At 27.7% G+C, this 14,428-nt stretch overlaps 2 protein-coding genes across 9 annotated transcripts; both read right to left on the reverse strand.

The window, feature by feature from the left end:
• Nucleotides 1-449: 449 nt before the first annotated feature.
• LOC130665181 (dual specificity protein kinase splB-like) lies at nucleotides 450-5,898 on the reverse strand. 3 transcript variants are annotated; one of them, XM_057465478.1, is made up of 4 exons: nucleotides 5,387-5,898; nucleotides 4,914-5,098; nucleotides 4,119-4,277; nucleotides 450-2,633 (listed from the first exon to the last, which is right to left on the reverse strand). In XM_057465478.1, the coding sequence occupies exons 2-4, from the start codon at nucleotides 5,088-5,090 to the stop codon at nucleotides 777-779; spliced, it is 2,193 nt and encodes a 730-aa protein (XP_057321461.1). In that variant the 5' UTR covers nucleotides 5,091-5,098; nucleotides 5,387-5,898; the 3' UTR covers nucleotides 450-776. The 3 variants fall into 3 exon arrangements, with proteins under 3 accessions (XP_057321461.1, XP_057321460.1, XP_057321459.1); XM_057465477.1 differs by having other exon boundaries at nucleotides 4,914-5,127; XM_057465476.1 differs by having other exon boundaries at nucleotides 454-2,633; nucleotides 4,914-5,110; nucleotides 5,387-5,897.
• A 2,383-nt stretch (nucleotides 5,899-8,281) lies between these two features.
• Nucleotides 8,282-14,416, reverse strand: LOC130665473 (protein halfway-like). 6 transcript variants are annotated; one of them, XM_057465891.1, is made up of 8 exons: nucleotides 14,226-14,416; nucleotides 13,541-13,768; nucleotides 11,838-12,129; nucleotides 11,445-11,759; nucleotides 11,173-11,342; nucleotides 10,887-11,069; nucleotides 9,746-9,904; nucleotides 8,282-9,663 (listed from the first exon to the last, which is right to left on the reverse strand). In XM_057465891.1, the coding sequence occupies exons 2-8, from the start codon at nucleotides 13,544-13,546 to the stop codon at nucleotides 9,274-9,276; spliced, it is 1,515 nt and encodes a 504-aa protein (XP_057321874.1). In that variant the 5' UTR covers nucleotides 13,547-13,768; nucleotides 14,226-14,416; the 3' UTR covers nucleotides 8,282-9,273. The 6 variants fall into 6 exon arrangements, with proteins under 6 accessions (XP_057321874.1, XP_057321873.1, XP_057321872.1 ...); XM_057465890.1 differs by having other exon boundaries at nucleotides 13,541-14,151; XM_057465889.1 differs by having other exon boundaries at nucleotides 13,874-14,416.
• Between the last annotated feature and the right edge of the window lie 12 nt (nucleotides 14,417-14,428).

Consider the following 14,428-nt stretch of genomic DNA (forward strand, 5'->3'; position numbering starts at 1 on the left):
CAGAATAATTATGTAAAAATTAGTATATCTTAAAACATTACATAGCTAAAAAATAGCTTACGATTATTATTATTATTATTATTATTATTATTATTATTATTATTATTATTATTATTATTATTATTATTATTATTATTATTGTTTTTATTATTATTATTATTATTATTATTATTATTATTATTATTATTATTATTATTATTATTATTATTATTATTATTTATATTGAAATCTTTAACGAATAACAATTTATCTAGATAAAACAATTGTCGCAGTACTTGAGCATAATTTATATGTATAATATATATATTTTACTTTACAAAGATTGCTCTAGTTAAAAATTTATCAAATTTAATTATTAAAGCTAGACATATTATTTCAAACTTCCCTTCTTTGAAATTTAAATCACAAATATTTTTTCATTATACAGCATTTGTAATAAATGTTGTCCAACTGTCATTAAATTTACAGTTTTAAACGTAAAAAAATAAATAGAAAATTTTCATAACCGTGATTTTATATTCAACAAATTAAAAAATTTTAAACATTTAAATTTACAAAAAAAGTATGTATATTTTAAATATCTTAATATAGTTACAAAAATATAAGTAACCAAATAAAAAATTTTTTAATAAATTTTTATCTTTTTTCCCTCACTGTTTCATATTTTGTTTTTTATAATACATCTTTACAAACATTTTTTAATGATTAAAAAAATAAAATATATATTTATATTTATATAGTAAAAATAATTTCATTTTACGAATATTACAATGCTGTCATCGTTTATGAAAATTCGATTCGATTGTAACCAAATGATCCGTCGTGGAATTGTCGCAACTTTGAGAACTACATTGGGAAGACGTTTGAATTTTTATATGGCAAAAAGTACTAGATGTATTATCAACAATTTGTTCAAGGCTAGATTGTTTTTTGTTACTAGTAGTTTCATAATCAGTAGTAGTAGTAGTAGTAGTAGTAGTAGGATTATTACTAATAGCAGCAGCTCCACCAACAGCACCAGCTTTACGTTTAAGACAATTAGCTTCATGTTTCATAGGAGTAGCAAAAGATGATCTCGTTTTTCGTGGCTGATAATCCGGCATTGCTTGCATCCTCTCCAACGCCGCATGAAGTGGCAGCAAACCCACAGCGAAAGGTATCTCTTTGCTCATCGAATACTCAGGTATCATCGTCGCAGTCTCATGATTTTCCATAACATCAGACATGTCACCCCACAACGCACGTTCTACTGTCGCAATAGTATTTAATTTAACCGGAGAACATCCATCAGTATCCAAAGATTCGATCTTTGTCATCTTTACAGTTTTCTTAAATTTACTCCGTGACTTTTCGTCTTTTATTTTTGACAAACGACGAGAACTACCAGCACTCTTAGACGTAAGTTTATTATTTCGAGACCGGGAATTATTATTTACACTTTTTTTCGACACAGTATTTTCATCGGGTACGCTACCATTAGTTGATGATTCTTTTTTGCGTTTACTTTTAGTTAATGATTTACTCAAGCTCTTAAATACGTTATGTTTGTCCTTAATCTTTTGAGTTTCCTCATTATTATTATTGTTGTTATTATTACTATGATTATTATTAACAGAATCATCAGTTTCTAGTTGATTAAGACGAACACTTCGTCTCAATATTGGGGTTCGTCCCATAGAAATGTTGTCATTGTCGACGGAAAATAATTCTTTAATCTGACGTATGCTTTTGTGATTGGGAATAATCGATTTCTCCCCGTCTATTTCTTCGTAAATAATTCTCTGTCGATCTCTTATCAATGCATTAGTTTGATTTACTGTATTACCTATTATATAATGAATGTTATCGGTATTTAAACTCCAAACTTTGTCTGTTGCGTTCATATCTAAAGCTAAGGACGGTAGGGTAATCGGTGTTGTATCACAGGATAAATCATCTGACAAATCTATACAATCAGTTGGCTGTGATCTAGTCAATAAATCAGATGTATTCAGTAACGCAGTTTTTCTACAATCCGTTAATTTTCGTTTTTTGTACGTATAAACTTTTGAACACTCGCCGACTCTACTAGGAAGGTCTGATAAATCTAAATTACTTTCTAAATTTTTGTTTTTATGCGAACAAGTTTTTTCATGTTCTTTATCGGTATTAGTTGATAAATCATTTAAAATTGTATTATTATTCGCTAATTGTGGCTGATTGTCACCATTCGTTTTATTATTTAGTAGGCTAAAATTTTTTAAATTACTAACGTTACGTTGGAAATGATTTTTTGACTGATTTTCATTTGATCGGGTGGCTAATTCGTTTGTACTTTCAATCATATCGTAAAATATTGCAGCTTCATGTTCATTATCTAGGGTTGGATGTCCTAATTCTACTGATGTTTGTTTTAATTCTGGCGGTGTGTGCTCTAGTTCCGCTGGTTGATCAGATTTTGAAATCTTATTGTCGGATGATTCAGTTGATGACTTTTCAGTAGATTCTCTGCCGCTCAATTTAACTTGAACGCAATTACGAATTGGACTAACAGTGTCACTTAAATCTTTGTCTGATTTTGATGATTTATCGGTATCATCGATATAATTTTTTGTTGACATCATACATTTGACAATTGACTCGAGATCTTTTACCTGCAAAAATAAATATTAATTCTTTAAATATTATTTATGATTAGTCAGATTTAATTATTGTCAAGGTAACAACTACTGACACTATGGACATGTTCAGAAATTCACTCTGGGAGAAAGATGCGACTTCTACGGTCACAAGTATGATTTGGTTTAATTAGATGAAGTATTTGAGTACCATACTGCGTTCATAAACTTTACGGAGAAGGTAAATGCAGAATCAGGTATTCTTTCTTTTCTTTAGTTTTAATTATACGACGTGACTTTCCATTTACTGACCATCTAGTTACATATTTATCAACCTCCAGAGTATTTATCTGAACACGTCTTATATTTTATTACTTTTTCATGACACCAGCATAGAAACTTCGTTCTAGTGTCTCTACTATTACCGCTATTTTTCTGAGCAAAAAAAAATAATTCTTTATTTATTAATATCGTACGCCAATCGGCTGTATACAACTGGTTACGATATAGTCACAAATATAAGGAAAACTATGATTTGAAAGTAGAAACATATTCAATTATAATTAAACTTTGACGTTTTTGACTGAGGAAAGAAAAAACTTGATTAATTATTTTGAAGATTTTTAATATTTGAGTGAAAAGCCGGAAGAGATCCAGCAAAAAAATCGATGTCTGAATTTAACTCGTTGACTTGGTTAGCTATTCTATTGTACGGTCCATTATTTACGTAGCTTTTATTAGATCTTAGCGTGTTAATTATTCGATTGCTCCTGAGACACGGTTTATTACAGACTATACCAAAGTCTCCTAGTATATCATATTATTCTGTGAAGAATTCGCGGATTGAATCCGAAGTGGGTAACTGTGTATTTATTTAATCTCCTTAGAGTAAAATTCACTGTAAAGAAAAGTTTATTTCAATTTTTAAACTACGGTATGTGAATGCAGATTTAAATAAAACCTGTAATTACTCCGAATTCACTTCCGATTTTTTTTTGGGTCCAAGTTTTCTCTGAATTACTAAATTCAAGGTTTGTATAAAATTTATAAATTTACCATTTTAATTAAGTACTGCTCCAATTTGTATTACGATTTGAAACATCAATTTAGTTAATTAAATTATAGACAAGTCTACGGTTTCCGTGGCGCCACCAAATGATCGCGAATTCTTGTAGAACTCGACGAAATAAGACTTTTTTTCACATAGCTATAACTTCTTCCAAAATGGACTAATTCAGACGTTTTTTTTTCAAAATTTTTGTCTTCAAATGCACTTTCCGGAGAAAAATACAAAAAATTAAATATATTAAAATCTATGAAATATTTCACTTTTTTGAAAAAATCGCATTTTTCTCGAAATCCATTTTTCTCAAAAACTAAGCGATATTGAAAAATTTTATTCTTTAAGAAAGTCTTATTTCGGCGAGTTTTCCCCAAATTATACAACAAAACAAACTGATACTATTACCCAATTGACTATGGAAATATCGTAATAAACATAATTTATTAATTATTACTTACTTTAAAAACATGTGCAGCTTCTAACAATGGTTTTAAATGGCAATGAGCTATTGTAGTTTCCCCACAATACATAAATTCAACCATCGCTTTAAGAATATCAAAGTCCAAGTCTTTCAACAATATTATTGGCTCTTGACCTAAATCTTGCTCCAGCATTTCCTAAATAAACAAATTATCAATATATATTATCTATTATATAATTAAATAATATTTCATCAATTATTTAACTGATGATAAATTTATTATAAAAGGAGAGAAATTTTATAACTCATCAGCTAATTATTGTACCAGGAAGTCAATACAAATTTTTGTCAAAAATTGAAAGCTCTACAAAAGATCTCTTTTTTTTTTAGCAAAAAATGATCTCTACATATTTGTATTTAAATGTCAGTATCTTATGAATAATCGTGTTCTGACCATTTAAATATAAAGAAAAACTAAAAATATGTGCATGTAGAAAATGTGTAGGTGAAATTTTTTTTATAATTTATCGTTTATAAAAAAATCGGAAAATTATTAGACGTCGGCCAACTTCAGAATCATATCATTTCCGGTTTTAAAAATGGTCAGAACACAATTTTCCTTATTTAAATGTAAATAAATGACAGATCTTTTGCCTACAAGTCATATATATACAAATAAACTTTTGAGTACATGGTATTTTTTGACTATCAGGTAAAATAAAATACATGGTGACAAAATTTTTAATAACTCCATCATGAGATCCATGGCAAGTCCGATTTCCAAAGAAATCAACCTAAAAAGTAAAAGTAAATCACATAAATTTATACATACCTCAAAATAAAAACTACATGAAGCCAGTACTAATTTATGTACACGTAATTTTTGTTCTTGACAAATTAAAGTAACATCCACAAGTGCTTGTTTAGCTAATAAACCACTAAATCTCTCCGTGATGCTCGCGGCATGGCCTGACCACTGCAGAATATATTCTTTGCTCGTCTCATTCATTGCTATTTCTGTGAAAACCTCTAATCGAGGACACCATCTTATAATAAATTCATATATATATACATATACATGCATATCAACATCAAATTAAACTCATGATGTAGGTTTAGTTTTTCAACAGATTTTTTAAAATTCATCATTAAAAAATATGAAAAAATTTATTTAGCATATATATTATATATATACTTGGAAAAATTAATTAAATTTTTATTCAACGGAACCTGTGGTTGAAAAACTAAACTTAGATCATTTGCTCCAAGTTTATTATTATTATTATTATTTTTTTTTTTTGTTACCTATATGAAAAATAATGAACTCCAAGTTGATTGTCACTAAAGCAATTAAAGCTCGACAAATAATAATTATTTAATGTTTGTGACGAATATTCGCCGTCATCGGGTACGAATTTTCGACAGTCTCTTGATAACTTGTAAAATATTCTTGTAACATTATACCAGCTGAGAAAGTTATCTCAGTTGTTATATTTTGTATACGATGTCTAAGTGTCTATGTCAGTATTTGCTAATTTTACAGATGCTACTGATAATTATGATCATGATTGCGATAACACAATAATAAAATTAATAATGAAGACGTTAATGATATTGTTGGATGAAAATTATGAGACAATCTCACCCATTTTTTTTTTATATTATACACACACAAGTTGATCATCACAAACAAGCAATCAGGGCAAGCTTTCGACGTTTTGTAAACGGCAACGTATATTTAAGTATATATATATTTTAGTATACAGAATTCTTGTCTGTATGATTATGATTTTACAAGAGGGTCGAAGGGAGCAGACTCGAACAGCCAATGTTTTTTTTTTCTTTTTTTTGTCATAATTATTGAGAACTCTGATGTTGTAACGAATCGCTGACAGATGTCATTGCTTGGAAATTGAGCGGTTAATTCAAATTCTGGCCGTGCATAAGACTTAAATCTCTTATAATCATGAAATTATGATCCTGAAGTTAGCAGACAGTTAGTAATTTTTGGATTTTTTTTTTTCAAGTCAATTACAAAAAAAAAAAAAAAATCTAAAAATATGCACGTGCAGAAAATTTAAAAAACTACAGGTGCAATTTTTTCAAATATTTTTTTTTTACAGATTATCGTCTAAAAAAAAATTCAAAAATTATTAGACGTCTGCTAACTATGATCCTGAAGTTAGCAGACATTTAGAAATTTTTGAATTTTCGTATTTCAACAAATCAATTGCAAAAAAATAAAATAAAAATATACACATGTAGAAAATTTTAAAAACTACAGGTGCAATTTTTTGAAATATTTTTTTTTTATGTTTTATCGTCTAAAAAAAAATCCAAAAATTATTAGACGTCTGCTAACTTCAGTACCATCATGAAATTAACTGACAGTTAACAATTTTCGGAGTTTTTTTTTTTTTTTTAACAAATCAATGACAAAAATATAAAATATAAAAATATGCACGTGCAGAAAATTTAAAAAACTATAGGTGCAATTTTTTCAAATATTTTTTTCTTTGTAATTTATCGTTTTAAAATAAATCCAAAAACTTTTAGACGTCGGCTAACTTCAATATCATAAATCTTTTAGATTTGGTCATTAACCAGACGTGGGTTCGAATCTTAGTGGAGTAGAAAGAATTTTTTAGACACAAAGTGAAGTGTGAGGTCTTTCGGTCCGGAGATTCGTCTCGTCACCGACCCTTGAATTTAATCTGGTGAAAAGTGAATTTTATTTGATTTAAAAAAAAAAATTTGAATTTGAATTTGAATTCGACTAAATTGACCGGGCATAGGATTGCCAGAGGCCTAATTATAAATATATGTACCTTAGAAAAAAAAACGAGGTCTAAAAATGGGTCAAAATGGAGATTTGGGCCGTTTACTCCACAGTAAAATCTACAATTATTAATCTATAGAGCTCCCTGTTTCAAAAATCGTATAGAATCCAATATATTCTCATGAATTCTCATAAAGGTTTTATGAAAATAAGTTCTATTAGAAAGTGCTAAAGTTAATTATAGGCCTGATACATACAGCTATAAAAATCTATCGTTTTTTTTTAAGCAGGACAATAAATTTGCTGGAAAATAGAAATTGATCCCCCGGGTCGACGTAAAATTCACGAGATTTAAATCCTTGAAAAAACTTCTGTGTCTTCGGGATCTGGATGATTTAATTATCTGTCATCGGGAATCTGCATCATAGACATTCACCCGTTTTTCTCATAAAAGATCGACTTTCTTCCTTCTACTCAACGCAGGAATTTAAACTTTCGCTGCAGCTATGGTGGAAAATTGTTGTTACTCAAGAATGAATGTATATCTATATAGTATTTAAGTTAAATTTCGAATCATTTCTAATTGACTTGAATCATTTTTTTAAACCAGATCCTCGTCAGTTCCAGGTTGATTTCATATTATTATAATAAATTAAAAAATAATAAGTGTCTTCCCTGATTTAAAAAAATGATTAAAAATGATTTCACACGTTAAATGTCCATAAGAGACAGGATTAGAAATGATTTGAAGGATTAAAAAGTATTTAAAATGATTAAAAAACAAATCATTTTAAATACTTTTTAATCATTTTTTTTAATCAGGGTTATAATAAACTTTACATATCTATCGTAATTAAAATATAAAATCTTTTAATAGAATATAACAAGCAGGAAAAAAAGAGTTAAATAAATAGATTCATAAGTATACTGATTAGTATGAAGAAAGATTTGCAAACAAAGATAAGACATTAAATAAATTTATTAGAATGACAAACGCAAATAAAATGATCTAATAATTTGAATAAACATAAAATAAGTATATATAGTATACGGAAGTTTAAATATATACATGAGAAATTTTTTTATTTATCATCAATACCATTACAGAAATATAATTCGTTTTCTTATAAAAATGAATATTACTTGTAATTTATATCAAATCTAAAAATAAATTCAAATAGTAAAATATTAATATCGCACGACTAGAGTATTTTGTTTTTACTCAAGCTTAAAAATATATTTTTTAATAATAATTATTACAACAAATTTAATTACTAGTATTAAATAATAACAAATAAATCAAACATGATAATTTTATAGTAGTAAAAAACTTAAAATAGTTATTTATAAAATAAAAATTAAATATTAATATTCATCATGTTGATTAAAAAAAAATTTAACAAGAGTATCAGTCTGATCAATTAATTGATTTGTTTTTTATGTAAAAATAGTTAATAACAAAAATTATACAATCAGTAATTAACGATTAATATCATAGTGTATAAAAATATCCTGCTAAAAGTTATACATATATTTATTTTAAAAATATCACTTATTTGATTATCAAAATGGTTAATAATTATAAAATTCTTTTTCATGACACCAGCATCGAAACTTAAAGTTTCAGTGTCTTCAGGAAACGCATCAATTGCGAATGCCTTCAGTCAGCGGGCAGAAACAAACTTGTTTTGACCCTTGGGAAGAAATATTAGTATATTACACACCCAGGAAGTAAAGTAGGAGATTCGAACCCACGTGTATAAGCGCATGCGCCATTCTTTTCAGAATCAGTTGCAAAAATTTAAACTTTTGGGCACAGATCTGGTGAAAAATCGCATACACACCACAGAAGATATTAAGGCAGTGTTACAATTCTAATCACAACATCTCTACACAAGGGAAGTAGCTACAACTCTACTCACTCATAACTTTACTCAGCCTCAACTCTACTAACAGTTTTTTTACTCATGCTATTTAAACTCTGATTCTTGTCATTTGTTTAATAGTAATTTCAGACCATTAATTTTCGTTACATAAATGACAGTTCTGTGATTAAGTTTTATAAAAATTAGTGTCAATAATAAATAGTATTTATAGTTTCTGCTTAATTATAAATTGCAAATGACAATTTAATAGTTGATGACACCATTGGTCTTTAATTAACTTGTTTCTGACTGGCTGCTGACTGAAACTTTGTTTCAATACAGGTAATCATAAAAAATCTAGTGTGTAACTCGAAATGAAACAGGATTCCAGACTGCGGGTGTCGGCAAACTTCACCCTGGTCTGAAATTATTTTGTTTCATCCCTCGTCACACAATATACTATTAATGTAACAATTGTTAGTAAATTATTTAAAAAATATTATATAATTAATTTTATGTATAAATAAATCTATATGTATATAATTAATCTATGCCTCGCACAGCCAATCGCAAGGTAATTTTGGCATTTTATTTGCCGGCCAAGGTAAATATCCTGCTGTTTTAAAAATCCAATAGTCATAAGATACTTTAGCAATGAGACTTATCAACATCAATGTCTCAAATGCTATTAAATAATATATATAGTCTGTCCAGTCACCAGGATGAACACACATCTTGGACGGTTCTAAATCAACGACTTTTTCCTTAACATTTTCACACAGAACTTCATCAGGATCAAGTATATTCGTTTGTAGCCAAGCTTTTAAATATTTTGCTGTATTACAATTGCAAAGTAGTTTATTACCACCGAGTTTAACGTATCGGTGGCTCAGATGATTTCTGTTATAAACATTAGGGACTAAAATATATGTCGGTACCTTTAAATAAATTAAATAAATATATTGTTGATATTGAAGTAACTTTGAAAACTTAGTTATCAATTTATTTTTGTATACTCACTGATTTAATTTTATTATAACGTAGACTTAACATTTCAAAATTATCCGAAAATTTTGATCCTTCTATTTTATTAATGGACGTTATATTATTATAATCAGCCCAAAAGTTTTGAAGATCTTGATACCATGGATTTGTACTGATCTCATCAAGTGTTGTTATCTATAATATTTATAAAAAATAATATATCGTGTGACAAGAGATGAAACAAAATAATTTCAGACCAGGGTGAAGTTTGCCGACACCCGCAGTCCGAAATCCTGTTTCATCCTGAGTTACACACTAGGGGCGTGTTCAGAAACACACTCTGGAAGAGAAATATTCAACTCCTGCGTTCAGAAATATCCTCTGGTGAAACCAGAGGTGCGATTTAACTCACACCTGGATAGGCAATTTTTCATCTCCAGAGTGTATTTCTGAACACGCCCTAGATTTTTTATGATTACATGCATTGGAACTTAAAGTTTTAATCATCAGCTAGTCAGAAACAAGATAATTTAAGACCAATGGTGTCATCAACTATTAAATTGTCATTTACAGTTTATAATTAAGCAGAAACTATAAATACTATTTATTATTGACATTAATTTTTATAAAACTTAATCACAGAACTGTCATTTACGTAACGAAAATTAATGGTCTGAAATTACTATTGAATAGATGACAAGTATCAGAGTTAAAATTACGAAAACCTTCAGTCAGCGGACAGAGACATCATTTTTACCATATCTGCACCTAAAGTTTAAATTCCTGCCCTGTTTAGCGGGAAGAAAGTCGTTCTTGTCATTTATAAGAAAACTAATGATAAAAATTAGCGCATATGCCATTCTTCCCTGCGAGCAAAAATTTAAACTTTCAGGTGCAGATCTGGTGAAAAATTACAATGACACACGCGTCGGCATGTCTTACTTTACTCTCAAGGAGTGTAATATACCAATATTTCTTCTCAAGGGTCAAAACAAGTTTGTTTCTGCCCGCTGACTAACGGCATTAGCAATTTACGCGTTTGCTAAAATTAATTCGCGACATTGGACTGAAATTCGCTTCTTTCGACTGACTGTAAAGACACTGAAACTTCAAGTTTCAATGCTAATATCATGAAAATGTTTTTAAAAATTAACTAATTTATTAATTAATAACTTACATTATTAAAAGACACATTAAGAGCAATTGTGCTCGGCGGAAGACGTTCAGGTAATTTAGTCAATTGATTGCCACTACAATCAACCGTAACAGCCATCACTGGTTTTTCTCCTTGTACAATATTGAGTCGATTAAAACTACATTGGCACTGCCAAGTTTCTCCTTTTGGACACTCCGTTTGGAGCTAATGACCCAAATAATTTAATTATTAATACCCAAACACTCAATATCACAATTTAAATTTTTTTTACCCAACGTTAAAAAGTTAAATTAAAAATAAAATTTACCAAACTCAATGATCTGACTTGTTCAAGTGGAACTTGCTCAGTAGCATTGAACCATATCCAAGTTTTACTAGCAGAGCAAACAGTCTCATTTTCACGATTAAATATTATCTGTTTATCTCCTGTCTTGTTGATATATTGCGAGACATCATGACACCAAAGTGTATTAGTTCCTTAGAAAAAAAAAATAAATAAAATAAAACAAAGAATTATAAATTAAAAAATAATAATTCAACAATAACTTCAATTAAAATAATTTAATTAAATTTAATTACCGGAAATGTCAAGCCAAAATTCTCGACCATTCATAATATTTAATGCAGGCAGATGCGTCATATTATTATAAGATAAATCTAAACTCGTTAATTGAGCTAATCTTGTAAAAGAATTATTTTCAATCTCCGTAAGAGCATTATTTGAAAGATTTAAACAGTGGGTCGGTGTCATCATAAGAAATTGACCTTTGATACGATTTATTTTACCGTCAGTGATCGCCAGTGATTTGAGTCTTCTCCATTTGACCTCACTTACATTAAAAGCCTCTAAAGTTGCGTTTCTTATATGAATATATGATACATTAGCCGGGAAATCTACAAAGATAATTATCATTATTTATTTTACATAATATCATAATTAATTAATTGCTTTATAAATATTTAAATATTTACTAGCACAAGCAAGTCCAGTTTCAAAAGTTTTAGCATTTAAATTGCAACAAAAGACAGCATATTCCTCATTATTACTAGCCGACAATATCGGTATTCTTTTACAAGGACAATCATCAGCATTTTCAATCTTAGGGCACTCAGAGGCATCTTGATAAAAACATCTCTCAGGCGGTGGAATACCGAGTCTTATCTCAGTGTTTGCTGCAGGTGATGATGCCTGATCTTCTTCAGTTCGTGCACTTGTGAATGCAACTCCTCCATAGATACCAATAAACAAACTCAGTAAATGCATCTGGAAAACCCATTAACGTTTTCATTTATTTTAGTCTCTCCTCTTAAGTCACTATTCTATTTATATATACTCATATTATTAAACTTTCTTTGACTTATTTATACCATTTGTATTCAAAATTTATAATTAATAAAAATAACTAAGTTTTTTAAACAATTAAATACTAAAATTTGACTGTGTGTAGATTTTTTTTTTTGAACCCCGTGATTATACAGTTCGAAATAAACAAGTTTGGGAATTAATGACAAGATTTTAATGATAATTCAAATATACGAAATATATGAAACTAAATTGGTAAAGATTTTAATAAATAATTAAAGTTGAATAATTTTCAATAAATTTTGTAGTAATTTTCGGGCAGTCACTTAGTGACTGTTAGCTGCTCGTTTATATTAAAAATTTATAATTTAAAAATAAATTTATTTACAAAAATATTCCGCACTTTTCAAAAATATTCGATTGTTATATCTATAATAAAATTTAATTAATTGATTAATTTAAAAAAAAATTGAAGCATTAATTAAAAGATGAACAATTTAGTTGAAATTTTGCTGAGGTACGGATTAGAAAAAAAATTACTCAGTTGTTATCAATTGGAGTCAAAAGAAATTTGGAAAATGACCTTCTATAAAATTTTCAAATCTTGTAGGCTAAAATTTAATTAATAAATTTCGTTTGACTCCTAATTGATAATAAACGTAAGTAATTTTTTTTTGAAATTTATATCTCGGTGAAATTGCGATTACGTTGACGTTCTTTAAATTAATGCTCTAATTTTTTCATTAATTAATTAATAAAATTCGAGTATTTTTGACAGTTGAAAGTTGATGAATATTTTTAAAAAGTGGGGATAAAAATTTTTTTAAAAATTTAAATAATAAAAAAAAAAAAATTATGAATGTGAGTGTAGCGGATATGAAACAATTAATAAGTTTTTAATAAATAAATAAATAAAACAATGAAATTTAAAAAAGTGCGCGTACTCATTTTCAAATTATCTACATACGCATTTTTTAATTTTTACTTACATTTTATTTATTTATTTAAAAATTCAAAAAATTCCCACTTGTCATTACATTCACTCTCATAAAAAACAATAATTCGACTCAGTATTTTTGTCAAATGGAGTTAGATATAAATTAACTAAATAAACCAAGGGAATGTCGTTTTTCAAAGCATTAATGATAAGCCTTATCTCTTTCGAATGTCTGCTTCAGCTGTTACGACTAAAAAAATTTTTTTGTTCATTTTACTCCCCAGAGCCATTGGATAAGCAAAATAAAATAAAAATACTTTACACAGAAAGTCTATTAGCACCACTAAGTAACCGATAAGACTTCCGTAAAATTTTTTAGAAATTAAAAAAAAAATAATTTAATTTAAACTAAAATAAAAATATAAAAACATTTACCTTCATTGTTAATTGTTTCAGTACTTTGCATTATTATTTAAAAATCCATTTGTCTATTAAATTTATATAAATATTTATATATATACTCATATTATTAATTAATTAATTAATTAATTAATTAATCATACTGTTAGGCACGAAGGTCATACATTTAATTACGACTATTTTAGTAAACTTTTTATCATGTACACACACACCTCGGTAAATAATTTAACCACAAACTAGTCACTGTAATAACATATATAATCATGCTTTACACATATATATCTATATATATTTTAAAATTACCACATATATGTACTTGTATGCTTTGTAAAATGTGTACTTTATTACCATCCAGAAAATGAATTTTAAAATTTAAATTATGAGTAAATAAAAATTTTATTATCTATATATATACATATATGGATATATATAAGTAAGTATATTTGTATGATGATGATTATTTAAAAAAAATAACGTGACATAAACTAATTAATTCGTTTAAGTGGACACAGCACTTGGGTCACTCAGATTGCCCTCACTTCAATTAATAATAATTATTTTCATTGTTTCTCCAACTATATCTCGCCATCTTTATCTCGTCTTTATTACCCCCTTTTTCGTATTGTCTAATTAAAAAAAAAAGTATAATTTAATTTAATTTAAATTTAAATCTGCTAAATTTTTCTTTTTAAACACAAACCAGTTTTTTAAAAAGTCAATTTCAAATAAAATTTTGCACACTAATTTTAAATGGTAACTGTTTTTTAAAAATTATTTTATTAATTTTGTTATAAAAATTTGTAGAAAAGAACAAAGACGGAGTTGTGTGACTGATGATTAAGTTAATTGTGAAATTAAAAGTTGAAGAGCAGAGCGGAGAGCCAAGCAGAGCTCGGAGCTCGG

Source organism: Microplitis mediator, chromosome 3 (genome assembly GCF_029852145.1).
Source record: "Microplitis mediator isolate UGA2020A chromosome 3, iyMicMedi2.1, whole genome shotgun sequence".
Taxonomy (NCBI): Eukaryota; Metazoa; Arthropoda; class Insecta; order Hymenoptera; family Braconidae; genus Microplitis; species Microplitis mediator.